The 18,548-nt window shown below is 44.4% G+C and overlaps 1 protein-coding gene across 1 annotated transcript; it reads right to left on the bottom strand.

Annotated features, from left to right (window-relative positions):
* Window positions 1-1,135: 1,135 nt before the first annotated feature.
* Window positions 1,136-3,973, bottom strand: LOC114175082 (uncharacterized). Its single transcript, XM_085670265.1, has 2 exons — window positions 3,358-3,973; window positions 1,136-1,329 (listed from the first exon to the last, which is right to left on the bottom strand). The coding sequence occupies exons 1-2, from the start codon at window positions 3,971-3,973 to the stop codon at window positions 1,136-1,138; spliced, it is 810 nt and encodes a 269-aa protein (XP_085526391.1).
* Window positions 3,974-18,548: the final 14,575 nt, after the last annotated feature.

The following is an 18,548-nucleotide window of genomic DNA, read 5'->3' as shown; positions in this document are numbered from 1 at the left end:
TCGTCGTGCCACGTGGTAGTGACAAAGTGATTTGACAATGATAATATCACATGTCAGTATTATGCCCGGTGTCATTTCCTCATTCTTAATTGGTCCCTATATTTTAATTTTTGTCTCCATTTAGTCCAATTTTTTGTAAAAATTGTGCAATTTCATCCCTCCAAATTGAAACAAAAATTCATTTTTATATAAATGTTATACAAATATTGTACCACACCTAGCCGGTCCCACTAGCATATCAACACATATCACCCTTGACCGACATACCTATATCGGCAAGGCTGGGAGACTTGTAACATCCCTAAGGAATATTACTTAAAATAAATAATAAAAGAAATACAATATATCAAAAGTCGCATTAACAATACTTCCAACGCGGGAAAATTCAAATTTATGAAAAACACGCGCCAAAACTTATAACATAGATAATAAATGTGTTACAAGTTCCCAAGATTCGTGTTAATAAATGAAAACATAATAAAATACATGTGAGAAAAACCCCTAGCTCTAATCCCAAAGCTAGCCCTCACTCAGTCGCCTGGACGTCTTCAGCATCACCTGTATCAACATCTGCTCCCGTGTAACGAATCACACGATCATCGCCATACACAAACAAAAAGGGTGAGTTGAGAAAAATAAAACATCACATATAGCATAAGCAAGATAAGTCATACACCTATCTTAGTCAATCTACTTAGTTCTTGGCCAAGACCTTAACCCCAAGGCGTTATAGCCTTTAATCATACAAATGGTTAGCCTCGGACTCGGGAATATGATGCTCACACGAACATGCCCGCTCGTGATCCAGCCTCTACGAACCTCCCCGCTCGTAGTCCTGCTCTACGAACCTCCCAGATCGTAGTCCTGCCCGTAGTCCAACATATGTGATCCACCAGCCCCGTACCTCCCCGCACGTGGCATCTCTCAACGTGAGCACGGAACATACGAACCTACCTCGCTCGTATCCCCACACAAGAGTAACTGGATATGAACCTCCCCGCTCATATCATCACATGTTATCCACCATCCATGAACCTACTCGCTCATGGCACAGCATCTCCCAATCCAAGTATAGCATCATTACTTAAAGCAACACAATAAGTCATACTTTGCTGTAAAATCGCCTGGCGCGGCCCTAAGTGCCGCCAGGTGAAATCAGAGCAGCCCGCCTGGCGATCCTAGCCTCACCGCCAAGCGCCAGACCCTCTGCACAAAAGGTCCACTGATTCGCGTCTGCCTGGCGGGTCCCATCCTTCTGCCAGGCGCCAATTGTTGAAGAGCCCTCCCTTGAGCTCTTCTCGCTTGGCGCACCCATTCCAGCCCCAGGCGCTGTATCAGCAACACACCAGTTACTGTTATCGCACCTCAACAGGATGTCTCTCATTTTCTTAACCCATATAAGGTAGTAAACACTCTGTTTATCCCAACCTCAGTCTCAACACTTGGCACTCTACCCGTGAAACCATTACCTATAGTTTCCACTCTCAATCACTCAATAAAGTTTAAAATTTACCAAGTCCTTAAATAATCAGCCCATGATCTAATCTAACTTGAAATGAGGTCAATACACAGTACCTTAACACACAATACCAACCCGAATTGAATTACCATAAAATTAGTCCTTCTACTCCTTTAGCCTTAAATTCAGACCACGAAATCCATCTCCCACACCATGTCTCATGATAACACGCTATCTCGTGCCCCATTCATATATCATTAACTAAGACTATACTTTCCAAACCTGTAGCTGAATCAAAACCGTTATACCCCCTATTTGAAATAAACTTTCCTTCAATCCCATCATACTACGCTCTCCTTCATGTTTGTTCCAATACACACCATTCAACAGTACCATTATATCGTTCCTCACTGTTTCGTCAATGGTTTCCCAGTACCACTCACACAACTAGAACTCTCTCTTCATTTTACAATATCGAAAATTATAAACAGCCCATGTGCCACGCCATCGCCTAACGGCAAACCTAACACCGCCGGGCGATACACCAGACCCAGTCTAAAACTAGGTTTCTCCCTACCTGCAATTTTGTCAACCATAACCAATATCCATTCCTATTGCTACAAACACTCAAATACGACAATATATATATACCATGGCTCCACTTTTGTTTGCAAATCAATTCATAACATATTCTTAACCTCTACCCTCACGCGTATGATCATGAATGATCCATCCCGAGAGGGTCTAAACCCCACCATTTTTCAATTATAATCAGTTCCAAGTTAAGATAACACCCAATAGGATCAGCACGTTTGAATTTCATGAATTACAATGACTCTTCACACCCACAACAACAAAAGCAGCCAACGACCACAAGCATTGTCGCGCCGCCTGGCGGATATTCATCCCTGCCAGGTGGTTTAAGTTAACAAAGGCCAAAACCACACACAGATTGATGAACCGCCTGGCGGCACATGCATGCCCGCCAGGCGGTTTCTGGGTAGAACCCAGAAAACGTGAAAAATAGTGCAGACAGGGCAGAGATTCTATACACATATGATCATACGAGGCACAATGTAATGACTATGATAAAAAGCACCCAAAAACAACTCCCCTTACCTGGATTCCTTGCTAAACTCAAATTGGTATGCGTATCCCTTCACAAAAACCTTCCTATCCTTTGCTTTCCACTCCCACCTACGAGATTTCAGTCTCACCACTCCTTTCAATCAGCCCCAATACTCTGGAAAACCATTGCTTATGATGAGCACGAATTCACAGCACTCTATTTCTCCTCTACTGAACTTCTCTCTCTCACTTACTACTATAATTATGTGCACTTAACACCAAAAACGAAAATTGCTATTTAAGTTTCCTGTTTAATGGTTAATCATGGTCCCCATTCAGCTGTTTCCAGCCCCTTACGCTGCCCTTCTTGGCATATAGGGTTTTCACGCCTCTTCAATCCCATGAAAAAATAAAATTAGGCCAAAAAGAGAGTTTAATTTGGTTCTTAGCAAGACTTGAACCCACCACCAATCAATCCACCAAGTTAAAAGCACAACCAATTCAACCAAATCATCTTTCGTGATAACTCCTACAACTTTAGGAATTTATCATCACGTCAAGCCTTCAATATATAACTAAACAAAAATGCATAATTTAAATAACATCCAAGTAGCATACATAGGACTCAAACCCAAGTCCTTTCACACAATAAAAGTACTCTCAACCACTTGAGCTAGCACTTTTCCACGTCCTAGTTCCACACATTAAATGCTTTAAATGCTTCTATTACCCGCAATAATTAAATAATTATTTAAATAACTATTTAATTTTTTCTCGGGTCTTACATTACCCCACCTTTAAAGATTTTCGTCCTCGAAAATAAGACTTACCAAGAAATAAGTGCGGATAGGACGGCCTCATGCGATCCTCCATCTCCCAGGTCATCTCCTGAGTAGTCTCATCCCACAGCACTTTCACGGTCCTGATTTCCTTCCCTCGCAGCTTTTTCACTTGTGAGTCTAGAATTCGCACCGGTCCAGTGTTCACAGTCAAATCCTCCCTAATCTGAATATCGCCTGACTCTAGGACGTGAGATGGATCTGCAATGTATTTCCTCAACTGAGAAACATGAAACACATTATGCAGATTCGCCAAGTGTGGTGGCAGGGCGATCTCATAAGCTGCAGCACCAATTCTCCTCAAAATTTGATAAGGCCCAACAAACCTCGAAGTTAACTTCCTTGATTTGATGGCCCTCCCAATACCTGCCATCGGTGTCACCCTAAGGAATACATGATCCCCAGCCTCGAACTCTAGAGATCGCCTCCTCTTATCTGCGTATGACTTCTGTCTGCTCTGAGTAGCCCTCATTCTCTCCTGAATCGCCCTGACCTTCTCAAAAGTCTGCTGTAGAAATTCGGGACCCAACACCAACGATTCCCCATCCTGATTCCAACACAACGGTGTCCTACACTGCCGTCCATACAACGCTTCATAAGGAGCCATACCAATACTGGAGTGATAGCTATTGTTGTACGTGAACTCCACTAATGGAAGCATCTCACTCCAACTTCCAATATGATCCAGCACACAAGCCCTCAAAAGATCTTCCAAAGACTAGATTGTACGCTCTGACTGCCCATCGGTCTATGGATGGTATGCAGAACTCATCCTCAACTGAGTCCCCAACGCTACCTGTAGAGACTGCCAAAAGTGAGATGTGAATCTTGGGTCTCTGTCTGATACTATACTAGCAGGCACACCATCCAACCTGACCACTTCACGCACATATAACTCGGCCAATTTATCCAATGACCACTTCTAATTAATGGCAAGGAAATGAGCACACTTGGTCAACCTGTCCACTATTACCCAGATTGAATCATGCCCTTTAACCGACCTCGGCAACTGAGTTACGAAATCCATGGCAATATTATCCCATTTCCACTGAGGAATATCCAACGGCTCTAAAGTACCCCCTGGTCGTTGGTGTTCAATCTTAGCCTTTTGGCATACCAGGCACGATGCTACAAAAACAGCAATATCGGTTTTCATCCCATTCCACCAGAAGGACTCTTTCAGATCCTAATACATCTTAGTCATACCTGGGTGTATGCTAAGATGGCTTTTATGCCCTTCCTCCATGATATGTTTCCTCAACCTCCAATTTCCAGGCACGCAGACTCTATCTCTAAACCGTAGGATACCGTCTGACCCGATCCTGTAATCCTTCCCTTTCTCAGTCCCTATCCAACTCACATATTGTTGTAACTCAGCATCATTCTTCTATTGATCACGGATGGTCTCCAACACATCACTAGTCAGTGTAAGAACACTGTATCTGATGGAATCCTCACTCAGTTGTATACCCAGGTTCATATCCCTAAGCTTCTCAATTAACTCTAACTCCTTCACCATCATAGTTGAGATATGTATCCTTTTCCGACTCAAGGCGTCCGCAACAACATTAGCTTTACCAGGGTGGTAAAGCAATTCGAAATCATAATCCTTGAGATACTCCATGCAGCGCTGATGTCTCACATTTAGCTCCTTCTGATCGAACAGATATTTCAAGCTTTTATGATCACTAAAAACCTGAAATTGGGAGCCATACAAATAGTGCATCCATGTCTTAAGGGCAAACACTATAGCGGCCAGCTCCAAATTGTGGGTAGGGTAGTTCTTCTCGTGCACCTTTAACTGTCTAGAAGCATAGGCTACCGGCCTCTTCTCCTGCATTAGTACACAACCCAAACCATGGTAGGATGCATCGCAGTATACCTCAAACACTTTACTGGTATCTGGAATAATAAGAATCGGAGTTGTAGTCAACCTCCACTTCATCTCCTCGAAACATTCCTCGCACTTATCAGTCCAGGAGAAGGGTTGATCCTTTCTAGTGAGTTGAGTTAATTGACTCACCATTTTAGAAAACCCCTCTATAAACCTCCTGTAGTACCCAGCCAACCCCAAGAAACTTCTGACTTCTGTTACTGTCTGAGGTCTTTCCCACTTTAACATCGTCTCAATCTTGCTCGGGTCTACTGCAATACCATGCGAAGAGATCACATGCTCCAGAAATTGCACATCGTCCAACCAGAATTCACATTTGGACAATTTGTCGTACAACTGATGTTCTCTCAACACCTCCAATACAATTCTCAAATGACCCGCATGTTCCTCCCTAGTCTGAGAGTATATGAGGATGTCATCTATAAACACCCCTACAAATTTGTCCAGATATGGCCTGAAAATGCGGTTCATATAATCCATGAAGACAGTTGGAGCATTGGTCACTCCAAATGGCATCACGACATATTCGTAATGTTCATATCTCGATCTGAAAGTTGTCTTCTGAACGTCCTCTGGCTTGACTAAGATCCGATGACAGCCAAACCTTAAGTCGATCTTAGAGAACACACATGCCCCTCTCAGCTGATCCAATAGATCATCAATCCTTGGCAGTGGGTATTTATTCTTTATCGTCAATTTATTCAACTGCCGATAATCGACGCAGAACCGAGAACTACCATCCTTCTTCTTTACTAGTAACACCGGAGCTCCCCACGGTGAGGCACTGGGTCGGATAAATTTCTTCTCTAGCAAGTCTTCTATCTGTTTCTTCAACTCTGCTAGTTCAGCTGGTGCCATTTTGTACGGTGCTGCCGACACTGGACCCGCTCTAGGGATTAGATCAATTGAGAAATCTATATCCCGGCTGGGTGGTAACTCAGGTATCTCATCTGGAAATACGTCGGCGTATTCATCCACCACTGGTATCTTACTAATCTGCTCCTCTGTACTCATCTTCTCCTGGGCCACTATCACAAAACAAGTAGACCCCTCCTTCATCTCTTTCACTGCCTCTCCCGACGTCACCAACTCTATCCCCTCTATTTCTGGGAACACAATTATGCGCCGTCCACAATCAAGCACCACATGGTTGATAGACAGCCAGTCCATTCCCAGTATGACCTCCAATCCCTCCAAGGGCAAACAAACTAGATTTACCTTGAAGCGTCTACCCTCTACTTCCATCAAGCATCCAACACAGGCTAAATTTGTTGAAACCTGTCCAGATGCCGGTGTCGAGACTATCATCTCGCATCCCAGGTCACGAGTAGACAACCCTAATCTCTCCACACAGTCAAGGGATATGAAGGAGTGCGAAGCTCATGAGTCAAACAACACTAGCACACTGTTACCAAATAGAAAGCAATAATCCAGAATCAAGTTACCTGACCGGGTGGCCTCTGTGCTGATCATGGCAAAAACCCGGCCTGTTGCTCTCGGCCTGTCAGACGAAGGTGGCTGAGATCGTGATATTGGAGTAGTCTTCCTATTAGGACATTTGTTGGCAAAATGTCCTGGCTGGTCACATGCGTAGCACTTGCGAGTGCGCAAAAACCCCTTTGATTTGACTTCTAACATCCCTTCACCGACCATCAACCCTTTCTCGCCTTTAGCCTTAACACTGTTCATCACACTTAAAGGTTGGGGGACTGGTGTACCACACCTAGCTGGCCCCACTAGCATATCAACACATATCACCCTTGATCGACATACCTATATCGGCAAAGCTGGGAGACTGGTGTACCACACCGAGCCAACTTAACAAAATAATAATAAAACGATCACCACACCTATACACCAAAATATTCAAGTAACCGGTTTGGGCTGGGCTGACCTAAGCCTAGCCGGCCTGAACCGATAATATAAACATCTAGAGGAATAACCTGCCTAAGATAGCATATGAGCAATACAAACCGCCAAAGGGAGTAGTCGGTTTGGGCCGACAACCTTAATACACTTAGCAAAATCAAAGCCCCCTAATATCCAATGAGTCCACAATAATCGACCTAAGGGCCTGGGTTAAGGCCCAGGTCCACTTACAGCCCAAACTAGGGTCCAAGCTAGGGCCCGGCCCATGGCATGACCAGACATAATTAATACTCTATAAATACACATGGATCTCAGTAATTATAGGTACGCATTCATTACTCCATTAATCACCTGATTTGACTATTTGAGAGCTTTGGCTGACTTGAGCTTCGGAGTCCCTTCTGCAGGTAACCCCTCTTGGGTCCAAGCAGATATGTGCCAACCGGGAAGAGGCCAACTGAGGAGATAGCGGGCTGCATAGGTAAGGTGACACTTGTGCCTAACTTATCTTGTTTGTTCTCTGCAGGAATAATTGGCGCCCACCGTGGGGCACGAGACAACACCTTAGTACCCATTTTTCTCTAAAGATGGTTTCAACCCGCAGTAGAGCTGGAGTTAACAAGCAGGCAGATGCTGGTCCCTCGGGACCTGCTAACATCACCCCTGACCTGGCCGCCATCCTAGATGGCCAGGCCAAAATGCAACAGGAGCTGGCAGATATGAAGAAACGCAGCGCTAATGAGATGGAGGCACTACGACAAGAGAATTCTCGCCTCAAGTGAAAGATCGAAGCCGATCCCACCCAGAAAGGAAAAGCCAAGAAGGCGTCTGAGGCTGCAAGGTCCACGGCCTTCCAGCCCACAGAAGAAGAAAGCGAATACAACCCCACCCCTCACACTTTCACCACCACCCAACAAACACCCATTCCCTCCACCCATCCCACTCACTTCCCCTCCACCTAACCGGGGCACACCGCAGCCCCTACCCCTGCTGCTACCCTCCCCACCACCCAGGTCCCCTACAACATACCCATCACCCTACACCCTACCCATGTCCCACCTTACAACCCATACTACCTTCCAGCAACCCACATACCTCCTCACAACTTCACCTCTACCTTTCCCACTTTTGTCCACCATTCCATTCCCCCCCACCCGCTACCATCCCACCAACCCAGACGTCGCCACCCCTTCACCGACTTCATCGCCAACACCCCCCTTCCTGCCTAGTGGGAATCCTTCACACTGGACCACTACACCGGTGAAATCGACCCTAACAAACATCTTAAAGTCTACATCACCCATGTCGCCCTGTACACGTCCCAAGACGCAATCTTTTGCAAAGCCTTTTCCACCACCCTCAAAGGCTCTGCTCTAGAATGGTTCACAACCCTTCCACCCTAATCCATCGACAGTTTCAACGCTCTCTCCCATATGTTCTCAACCCATTTCGCTGGCAGCCGACCACATCAAACCACTACAATCTCCTTCCTAGGCATCAAGCAAGAACAAGGTGAACCACTCAGGGCATTCATCGATCGTTTCAGTAAGGCAGCCCTTCGTACCCCACACCTCAACTAGGAAATGATGCTCCAATGTATACCACTCACCCTACAACCCGGCCCCTTCGCCAATAATGTCTACCTCCACCCACCTACCTCTATGCACGAGCTCAAGTTACGTGCGGCTGACTATGTTCGCATGGAGGAAATGCAAACCCTCCACACCAAATTCTGCAATGACTATCCAGCCACCACCGCCAACCCCACCCCACAACCCCCCCCCCCCCCCCCCCGCCCTGATAACCGCCCACGCGAGCTCCGCCAACCCCGTTTTACCTGATATGCCCCCCTTATTGTAGCCTGATCCCGCCTCCTTGATGAGGCCCTGCAAGCTGACCTCATTCCACCACCACGAAGACAACCACTCCCCCTAATGCTGATATGACCAAATATTGTCGCTACCACCGCAACCATGGCACACTATAGAAGACTACCAAGCACTCTAAGATAAAATAGAAGAACTGGTCCGTGCTGGTCACTTTCGCCGCTTCATCCGCAGAGATGATCATCCTTCTCGAGCCCGTCACCTCCCTGACCATAGGCGCCCTCCACACGACTCTCGCGACGACAGACACCCCGCCCAACCCGCTAACCAGGATCCCCAACCGGCTCGCACCGAAATCACCCTCACCGATCCTCCCCTACATGGCATTATCAACACCATCTCTGGTGGCTTAGTTAGTGGAGGATCCACTTTTTCTGCCAGAAAAAAATACCTCTGCCATATCCAATCCATCAACCATATTACCCATTCCCATCACAGACACCGCATGCCTCATATCAACTTCACAAACGACGACTTTCACGGCTTCGACCACCAACAAGACGACTCCATGGTCATCACTGTTGAAATCGAAAACTACACCGTTAAGAAAGTCCTTGTTGACTAGGGCAGCTCTGTCGACATCCTCTACTGGGCCACATATCAAAAACTCCAGCTCCCAGACACTGCCATGGTTCAATATGACGAATCAATCTATGGCTTCTCTGGCGAACAAGTTTCCACCCGCGGCTACATTGACCTTCATACCGTGTCCCGCGATGGAACCCAAACTAAAACCATTCCCATCTGCTTCCTTATCGTTGACGTGCCCACATCCTACAATGTCCTCCTTGGTCGTCCTGCGCTCAACACCCTCAGCGTTGTCGTCTCCACCCTTCATCTGGCCATGAAGTTCCCTTCCCCTTCTGGCGACATCCTCACCGTCCATTGCGACCAACGCTGGCACGCGAATTCTACATGGCCAGCCTACGCCCACAACTCCCAATCCAGCAAACCAACCATATTGAGCGACCACCTGGCTCCGGCATCGCTCTATCGGGCGAAGATCTAGACCCTAGAGTGGGCCAGGATGTTCGTCTTGAGCCTGTCGAAGAAACCTCCCCTCTAGAACTTCCGAATGGCCACTCCATCGACTTAGGCACCGGTTTAAACTCTAACGAGCGTTCCATCATCACACTTATCCTAGTCAGCAACACGGACCTTTTCGCTTGGTCAGCCGTTGACTTACCTGGGGTAGACCCTCTAGTAGCATCCCACAAGCTATCCATCTACAAAGAAGCCCCCTACATCTCCCAGAAAAAATGCAAACTCGGCGAAGAACGACGCCTAGCAGCTAAGGCTGGGGCTGATAAGTTACTGAGCGCAGGATTCATCGAAGAAGCTCAATACACCACTTGGCTTTCTAATGTAGTCTTGGTGAAGAAAGCCAATGGCAAATGGTGCATGTGTGTAGACTACACAGATCTAAACACGGCCTGTCCTCGAGATGCCTACCCCTTACCCAATATCGACCGACTTGTTGATGACGCGACAGGGAATAAAGTACTTAGTTTCTTGGATGCATATTTTGGATACAACCAAATCCCTATGGCCGCATCTAACATGAACAAGACCGCCTTCATCATGGATGACACCAAGTACTTTTACAGAGTTATGCCCTTTGGTCTTAAAAACGCTGGAGCAACCTACCAACGGTTGATGGACAAAGTTTTCAGCCATCTGATGGGACAATGTGTCGAAGTATACGTCAACGACATGGTTGTCAAGTCTCCAAGCCACCACCAACACGCCCAGGACCTCCTAGCGGTCTTCTCCGCATTGCGCCAATACAACCTTTGCCTCAACCCCGACAAGTGTGTATTCGGCGTCGATCGCGGTAAATTTTTCGGATTCATGTTAACCCAGCGCGGTATAGAGGCCAATCCTGAAAAGTGCAATGCGATTATCGAAATGCATAGTCCCACCACCATCAAAGAGGTCCAACGCCTCATAGGCCGCCTTACAGCCATTTCCCGCTTCTTGCCCAAACTGGCTGAACAAACCCAACCCATAGTCCAACTCCTCAAAAAATCTGCCCGGTTCACGTGGATGGACGACTATGAACAAATTTTTCAGAAACTAAAAACCACCCTCACCTCACCACCTATCCTCCACAAGTCGGACACTCGTCAACCCCTACTAGTTTACATCACAGCCACCGACCACACCATCAATGTCGCGCTTGTCAAAGATATAGAGGGCGCGCAGCATCTTGTTACTTTATTAGCAGAAGGCTACAGGATCCTGAAACCAGATATCAAATGGTGGAAAAGTTGGTCATGTCCTTGGTCCACGCAGCTCGCCGCCTGCACCCATACTTCCAAAACCACAACATCACCGTCAAAACCGACTACCCAATCCAGAAGATATTGCAAAAACCAGACCTGGCAGGACGGATGTCATCCTGGGCCGTCGAGCTGTCGGAATTCAACATTTGTTACAAACCCCATGGCCCCATTCAAGCTAGTGCCTCCTAGATTTTATTAATATCCTCCAACAGACACCCACAAAGGACCAGTGGACGCTTCATGTAGATGGTTCCTTAAATCTGAAAGGTGTCGGTGCTGGTATCGTGTTAGAAGGACCTAACGATATCCTCATCGAGAAATCCCTCCACTTCGCCTTCAAAACATCCAACAATCAAGCCGAGTACAAAGCCATCATCGTCGGCGTTTCCCTTGCCCGCGAGGTTGGCGTCAAAACTCTAACGTGCAAAACCGACTCCAAGCTTACTGTGGGTCACCTAAATGACAAATTCTAGATTAAAGACCCCATCCTTCTACAATATTACCATCTGGTCCGCGCAGTCATTCAATCCGCTTTTCAACAAGTCCGCATTGAACACATTCCCAGGATCGACAACATCAAAGCCGACATCCTATCCAAATTAGCCAGCACCAAATTAAAAAGTCATCACTAATCCCTATTACAATAATCTCTATCCACTCATTCAAATCACAAATACCTGCCACAACCTAACCCACACCCTAGCCGACAACATCACCCCTCCCCAAACCCACAACTGGACCACCCCTTATATCCAATATCTCCAAACCGACAACCCCCTACAAGATGTTGACAAAACTTGGCTGGCTAAAGCCGTCAGATATACCATGATAGGCAATGACCTCTACAAACGCGGATATGGCCAACCGCTTCTCAAATGTGTCACTGCGGAACAAGCGCAGTATATAATTAAGGAGCTGCATGAAGGCATCTGCGGCTACCATTCCGGCGCACGTACTATGGCCACCATAGTTCTTCGAGCCGGTTACTTCTGGCCAACTATAGAAGCGGATTGTCAGGACTATGTCAAAAAATGCAAACCATGTGAAAAACACGGTAACCTCATCCACCAGAAACAAGAACAACTCCATTCCATACTATCCCCATGGCCCTTCGCTAAATGGGGAATGGATATCCTCGGCCCCTTCTCTCCCGACAAGGGCCAGGTAAAATTCCTGATAGTAGCGGTTAATTATTTCACTAAGTGGATAGAAGCCAAACCGCTGACCACTATCACAGCCCAGTAGGTCCAGCAATTTGTCTGGAAAGATATCATATGCCGATATGACATTCTGCATACTATCATTATTGATAATGACCGACAATTCATAGATAAGGAACTAGCCAAGTTCTACACTGGTCTGGGCATCAAACACATAACTAGTTTTGTAGAACACCCACAAACCAATGGACAAGCAGAGGCGGCCAACAAAGTTATTCTAATGGAACTACGCAAACGGTTAGACAACGCCAAAGGCCGATGGCCCAAAGAATTGGTAGAATTGCTATGGGCCTACAGATGCACCCCTCAGTCAGCAACAAACGAGTCCCCATTCAGCCTAGTTTACAGAGCAGACACCATGATACCCGTCGAAATTGGCGAACCATCCCTACGCCGAGAACTATACGACCCAACCCACAACCATCAAAACATGGCCACTCACCTCGACCTCCTACCCGAACTCAGAGAAAAAGCACAAATACGCAACATAGCCGCCAAACAAAGAGTTGCCAGAAAGTATAACGCAAACCTATGTCCAAGATCATTCATAAAAGGAGACTTGGTGTGGAGAATGGCCAGCAGTGCAAGGAAGAAGGATGGCAAGTTCTCCGCCAATTGGGACAGCCCATATCGCATACGTGAAGACGCGGGGGGAGGAGCATATCGTTTGGAGCATTTATCTGGGGAGGAAATACCTAATACGTGGAATGTGTCCCACCTCAAGTTTTACTTTAGTTAAACATATACTGTATCACATCTAAACGCTTGTAACCCTGGGTGTACTCTTTTTCCTCACCTAGTCTTTTTTCCCTAAGGAGGGTTTTGGCCAGGGAGGTTTTAACGAGGCACCGCAGATTCAATGAATAATATAAAGGGTTCCCAACTTTACAACTATTCTTTACTTCACCTCTCATAGTTCGCTTAAGTTCCCCACCCTTAACACAAGTAAGCAGCCTGGGTCGAACACCCTTAATTCGTTGGCTAATTCGCTTAAGTTCCCCACCCTTACCACAAGTAAGCGGCCTGGGTCGAACACCCTTAATTCGTTGGTTAAGTCGCTTAAGTTCCCCACCCTTACCACAAGTAAGCGGCCTGGGTCGAACACCCTTAATTCATTGGTTAAATTGCTTAAGTTCCCCACCCTTACCACAAGTAAGTGGCTTGGGTTGAACACCCTTAATTCGTTGGTTAAGTTGCTTAAGTTCCCCACCCTTACCACAAGTAAGCGGCCTGGGTCGAACACCCTTAACATACAGTCGAGTTCGTCAAACATAACATACATCACAAATCATTAACATCATACATACAAGATAGCAAACAAAGCATTATTCACATTTAACATAAACACAAAGCAATGTACCAAGTATCACGAACATAATGTACCGATTATTATAGACATAGGCTCAATAATTGTTTCAAATCATTTAAGAGTAAAAGTCCTATTCTACTGAATCGTTGTCCCCCTCCACGACATCCTTCGTCCCCTTCTCCTCCTCCACCGCTTCCTTCTCTGCTTCCCCATTCGGGCTACTCTCGTCTTCATTAATAAGCTGCCCGTCAACAACATCCTTGTTCACGTCAAATCTTGAATCAGCTACATCCACATCTTGATAAAAGAAGGCCACTTGTCGCAACCCCTTCTGAAAACCATTAATATGTTCCTAGATGATACAACCCTTCAAGTCATCAAGTTCAACCGCAGCACCATCATACTTCTCCTTCAAATCGTCATAATCTGCCTCCAAATCCTCTATCTTCTTGTTAAGTTTTCCCTCCGAATCCAAACAACGAACTTTCCATGTTCCCAGCCTTTTCCTCTCCTCCTCCCAACTCTCCCTTTCCTTCTTCCAAGCGGCCCTCTCCTCCTCAAACTTATCGACCTTTCCTTGCAACTCCTCCACTTTTTTCCTACCCCCTCCTTTACTTCTCACCAATACAGAGACCCAACACGTCAACTCAATATCAACGCCTTACTTCCAAATTCGACCATCGTCCTCACAAGATGATCCGCCTCCATACCGTCAATGGAGTTGATGATGGTATCTGGAAGGTTGATCGCAATATCTTTTCTAACAGATATCTCCGGTAACTCAATCAAGCCGGACTCTAGCCCCTTCGTCCCACTAATCGATCCCGCCCCAAGCAATGTCGCCCTCACCTTCTTTACATTTTTTCCCCTTGCCGGGTCGAGGCGGCAACTCGACCTTCCTCTTCATCCCGCCATGCACGTGAACCTCAACCAACGATTCCGGCAGGTTGGGAACATCAGTATTCCCAGCTGCCTTGGCCTTTGCAGCAATTTCTTTCCTCAACATCTGGAAAAACGTCAAATTCTTCTTTCCGGATTGCGCCATGTGCCCTACAATAACATATCAAAACCCGGTTAAGTCAACTTAGAATCATTAACACAGTTTAAGTAATAAACAAATACCTTCAATATCAATAATCGGATGCACCAAATTATAAACTCCAACTAGACCCTTAGTGGGCAACTTATCGATAAACTTCATCAAGATCTCCACCACCTCCTTATCCCCCGTCGATAACTCGTCGGTGCCCATATCCTTATATCGAGAGGGGGTTCCCGTCCAGCTACACAAGAACTTTGTACTTCCATCTGCGTTCAGAAAATGGGACATGCCCCCCTCCTTCACCACAACTTTAAAGTATCCATCTTTAAAATGCTTGAAGGACTGAGAGAACGCGTCCAATCTGCTGATGCTGGGACGACTTGCCAGAGATAGCCAAGTAGTCGATTGGCGGGGCCTAGTATCGTAGAAGTATAAAAATGCATAAGGAGAAGGTTGCAGATATAATGATTGGCACAAAACACGAAAGGCTTGCATATAGGCCCAACTGTTCGGGTGCAGCTATGTAGGTGCAACGTTCAGCGCACGCAACACACCCATGGTGAAGTCGTCCAGCAGTAACGGCACATGTAGCTGAGAGAAATGGCACATGTACATATAGAAAAACTTCTCGGTGGCCCCCTTTTGCCCCTGGCAAACGCGGTCGATGACGCTCACCCGCTCCAAGGAAACAATACCCCCGCTTACACCTTTCGCGACAACAGGGGTATAATTTAGCCAAGAGTTCAACAGACGAGACCACCAAAATTTGGCCGGCCAGTTACTCTCCGCTAACTCCTCTAGAGGGTATTCTCGAACCTCAGTCACCGTCTTAGGGATTCTTCCTACCATACCCGTAGAACTGGGGCTCTCCTTCTCAACATATCTACCTCTACTCCCGCCAGACTCTATACTTTCACTACTAGATGTAGACAACGACACCCTATCACTACTACACATACCTTTTTTTTCTGGAAAGATGACGCCTGAAACTAGGAACAAGTCAGACAGGTATAACGCACACAAGATCTCTGACTGGAAATTATCACAAATGAACCAACAAACGTTCACCCAGTGTAAAATCCGAAATTATAGGCATGAATCCCAAAGGATAAAACCCCTTCCCGCCAAAATCACAACCCATACCAATCGACGCAATCATTTCAAAAGACATGAATGTTAAAAATGACAGCGCAAAAACCCCTTTGATTTGACTTCTGACATCCCTTCACTTGCCATCAACCTTTTCTCGCCTTTAGCCTTAACATTGTTCATCACACTTAAAGGCTGGGGGACTGGTGTACCACACCTAGCCGGTCCCACTAGCATATCAACACATATCACCCTTGACCGACAAACCTATATCGGCAAGGCTGGAAGACTGGTGTACCACACCAAGCCAACTTAACAAAATAATAATAAAACGATCACCACACCTATACACCAAAACATTCAAGTAACCGGCCTGGGCTGGGCTGACTTAAGCCTAGCCGGCCTGAACTGGTAATATAAACATCTAGAGGAATAACCTGCCTAAGACAGCATATGAGCAATACAAATCGCCAAAGGGAGTAGTCGGTTTGGGCCGACAACCTTAATACACTTAGCAAAATCAAAGCCCCCTGATATCCAATGAGTCCACAATAATCGACATAAGGGCCTAGGTTAGGGCCCAGGCCCACTTACAGCCCAAACTAGGGCCCAAGCTAGGGCCCGGCCCATGGCATGACCAAACATAATTAATACTCTATAAATACACATGGACCCCAGTAATTAAAGGTACGCATTCATTACTCCATTAATCACCTGATTTGACTTTTTGAGAGCTTTGGCTGACTTGAGCTTCGTAGTTCCTTCTGCAGGTAACCCTCTTGGGTCCAAGCAGATATGTGCCAACCGGGAAGAGGCCAACTAAGGAGATAGTGGACTGCATAGGTAAGGTGACACTTGTGCCTAACTTATCTTGTTTGTTCTCTACAAGAACAAATATTTTTATTAAATTTGATATTTTTATTCAAATTGATATTTTTATTATATATTTTTAACATAACTAAGTTTATTTAAATTTGTGTTTCACATTCAACTTTACTTAAAATTGTTTTCAAATTTTAATTTTGTTTTATTGTTACATGAACTAGTTAAAATTACTTTTAAAATTTGTATAATTGTTATTTTTACACCAACTCAAACAATTGTATAGAAATTATTGAACTTTACACATTTTAAAAATATACAATTGTTTGAAATATAAATTCAAATAAAAAAACAATATTAAAGTACGATGTAATAAAATATCAATATAATTATGAATTTTTTTCTATTGACATTATTTTCTATTAACAACTTTAAAATAATTTTAAATAAAGTTCAATGTAAAATTTAAATTTAAATAAACTTAATTTTGTTAAAAATATTTACTTGAAATATTAATTTTGATAGAAATATTTGTGTATATTTAAATAGAAATTAAATTTGGTTTTTGTCTCAACCGAAATCGTGACGGGACAGCGAACCAAAAATAAAATTTGTAAAAAATAGAGTTTGAAGTCGTCACCATAGTTATTATAGGAAACGATGGAAAACCATAAAAGAAAGAGCAAGGTCTGCGAAAAGCCATATTTTGGGACCGGAGTCGGTTACGCGTGGGGAAGGTATTAGCACCCCACAACGCCCGTCCTAAGACGGTACCTTTAATTAAATGGGCAAAAGTTTGTGGTTTTTCAAAATATTTATTTTTCCCAAAAAAACAATAAAAGGATGTACACAAGAAACACAAATATTTTTTTCACTTTTTGGGCCAGACGAGCATTAATCCTCGCTCCTACGTATCTCCATGCGAATGGAGAATCAGGGTTACGTAGTTCTTTATAAAAATATTTGGAAAAATATTTGAAAAATGATTTAATTTTTTTAATAATTTTGAAAACTTTTTTATTTAAATTTTTAGTATTATTTTAAAATTGGTGTTACCTAAGGACCGGACAGACACTTGAAATAAATTCTTTTTTTTACTAATCTTTTATTTTTATTTTTTAGATCATTTATAAATTTTTAATAATCTTTTTTTAAAGTTATTTTAAAGTAGTTATGGATGTGGATTGTGATATAAGCAACCAAATAGATATAAAAGAGTAAACAAAGAAAGCTATTTTATTTTTAAATCATCTATATATATTTTTTAGAAAAAAAAAGTCTAAATTGGATGTCATGCGACGCGAGCGGCCGAGCAGACACTAAATAAAGGGGAAAAATATTTTTTATGATTCAAAAAAAGATTGAAAATTGAAAAAAAAAACTAAATAAGAGATGAAAGAATTGAGAGTGATGTACCTTAAAAAAAATTCAATATCTCCTCACCTTTTCTCTTTTCTTTTCTTTTTTGCTTCCTTTTCTAATATTTTTGTGTTTATTTTTCTAATAGAGATAAAGATGAGAGGTGTCTATATGGGTGGTAATGAGAGAATTAGAGAAGTAGAGAATGTTTTTTTTTCTACCTCCTTCAATATATTTTTTTTGAAAGAGAGATAAAAAAGAAGGTGTGTGTGGGAGTGGTGATGGGAAAAAATTAGAGAAGTGGAGAGAATATTTATACTCACACCTTACAATATCAATGCAACCTCAGCCTTCATTGTAATGAATAATATAAGGAAAGAATTGGTAATGATAGCAGCACATTATGA

The sequence above is a fragment of the Vigna unguiculata genome, chromosome 3, assembly GCF_037176805.1.
Source record: "Vigna unguiculata cultivar grain cowpea cultivar isolate G323 ecotype 2 chromosome 3, ASM3717680v1, whole genome shotgun sequence".
Lineage (NCBI taxonomy): Eukaryota > Viridiplantae > Streptophyta > Magnoliopsida > Fabales > Fabaceae > Vigna > Vigna unguiculata.
The sequence above is the reverse complement of the archived record's forward strand: the minus strand, read 5'-3'. Positions and strand labels throughout refer to the sequence as shown.

Excerpts from the sequence above, each read along its gene's own strand:
- LOC114175082 (XM_085670265.1), bottom strand. The coding sequence starts at position 3,973 with ATGGCTCCTTATGAAGCGTTGTATGGACGGCAGTGTAGGACACCGTTG. Across the intron at positions 1,330-3,357 it reads CTATCCGCACTTATTTCTTG|CGCCTGGGGCTGGAATGGGT; the intron begins GTAAGTCTTATT and ends TTGCTGATACAG.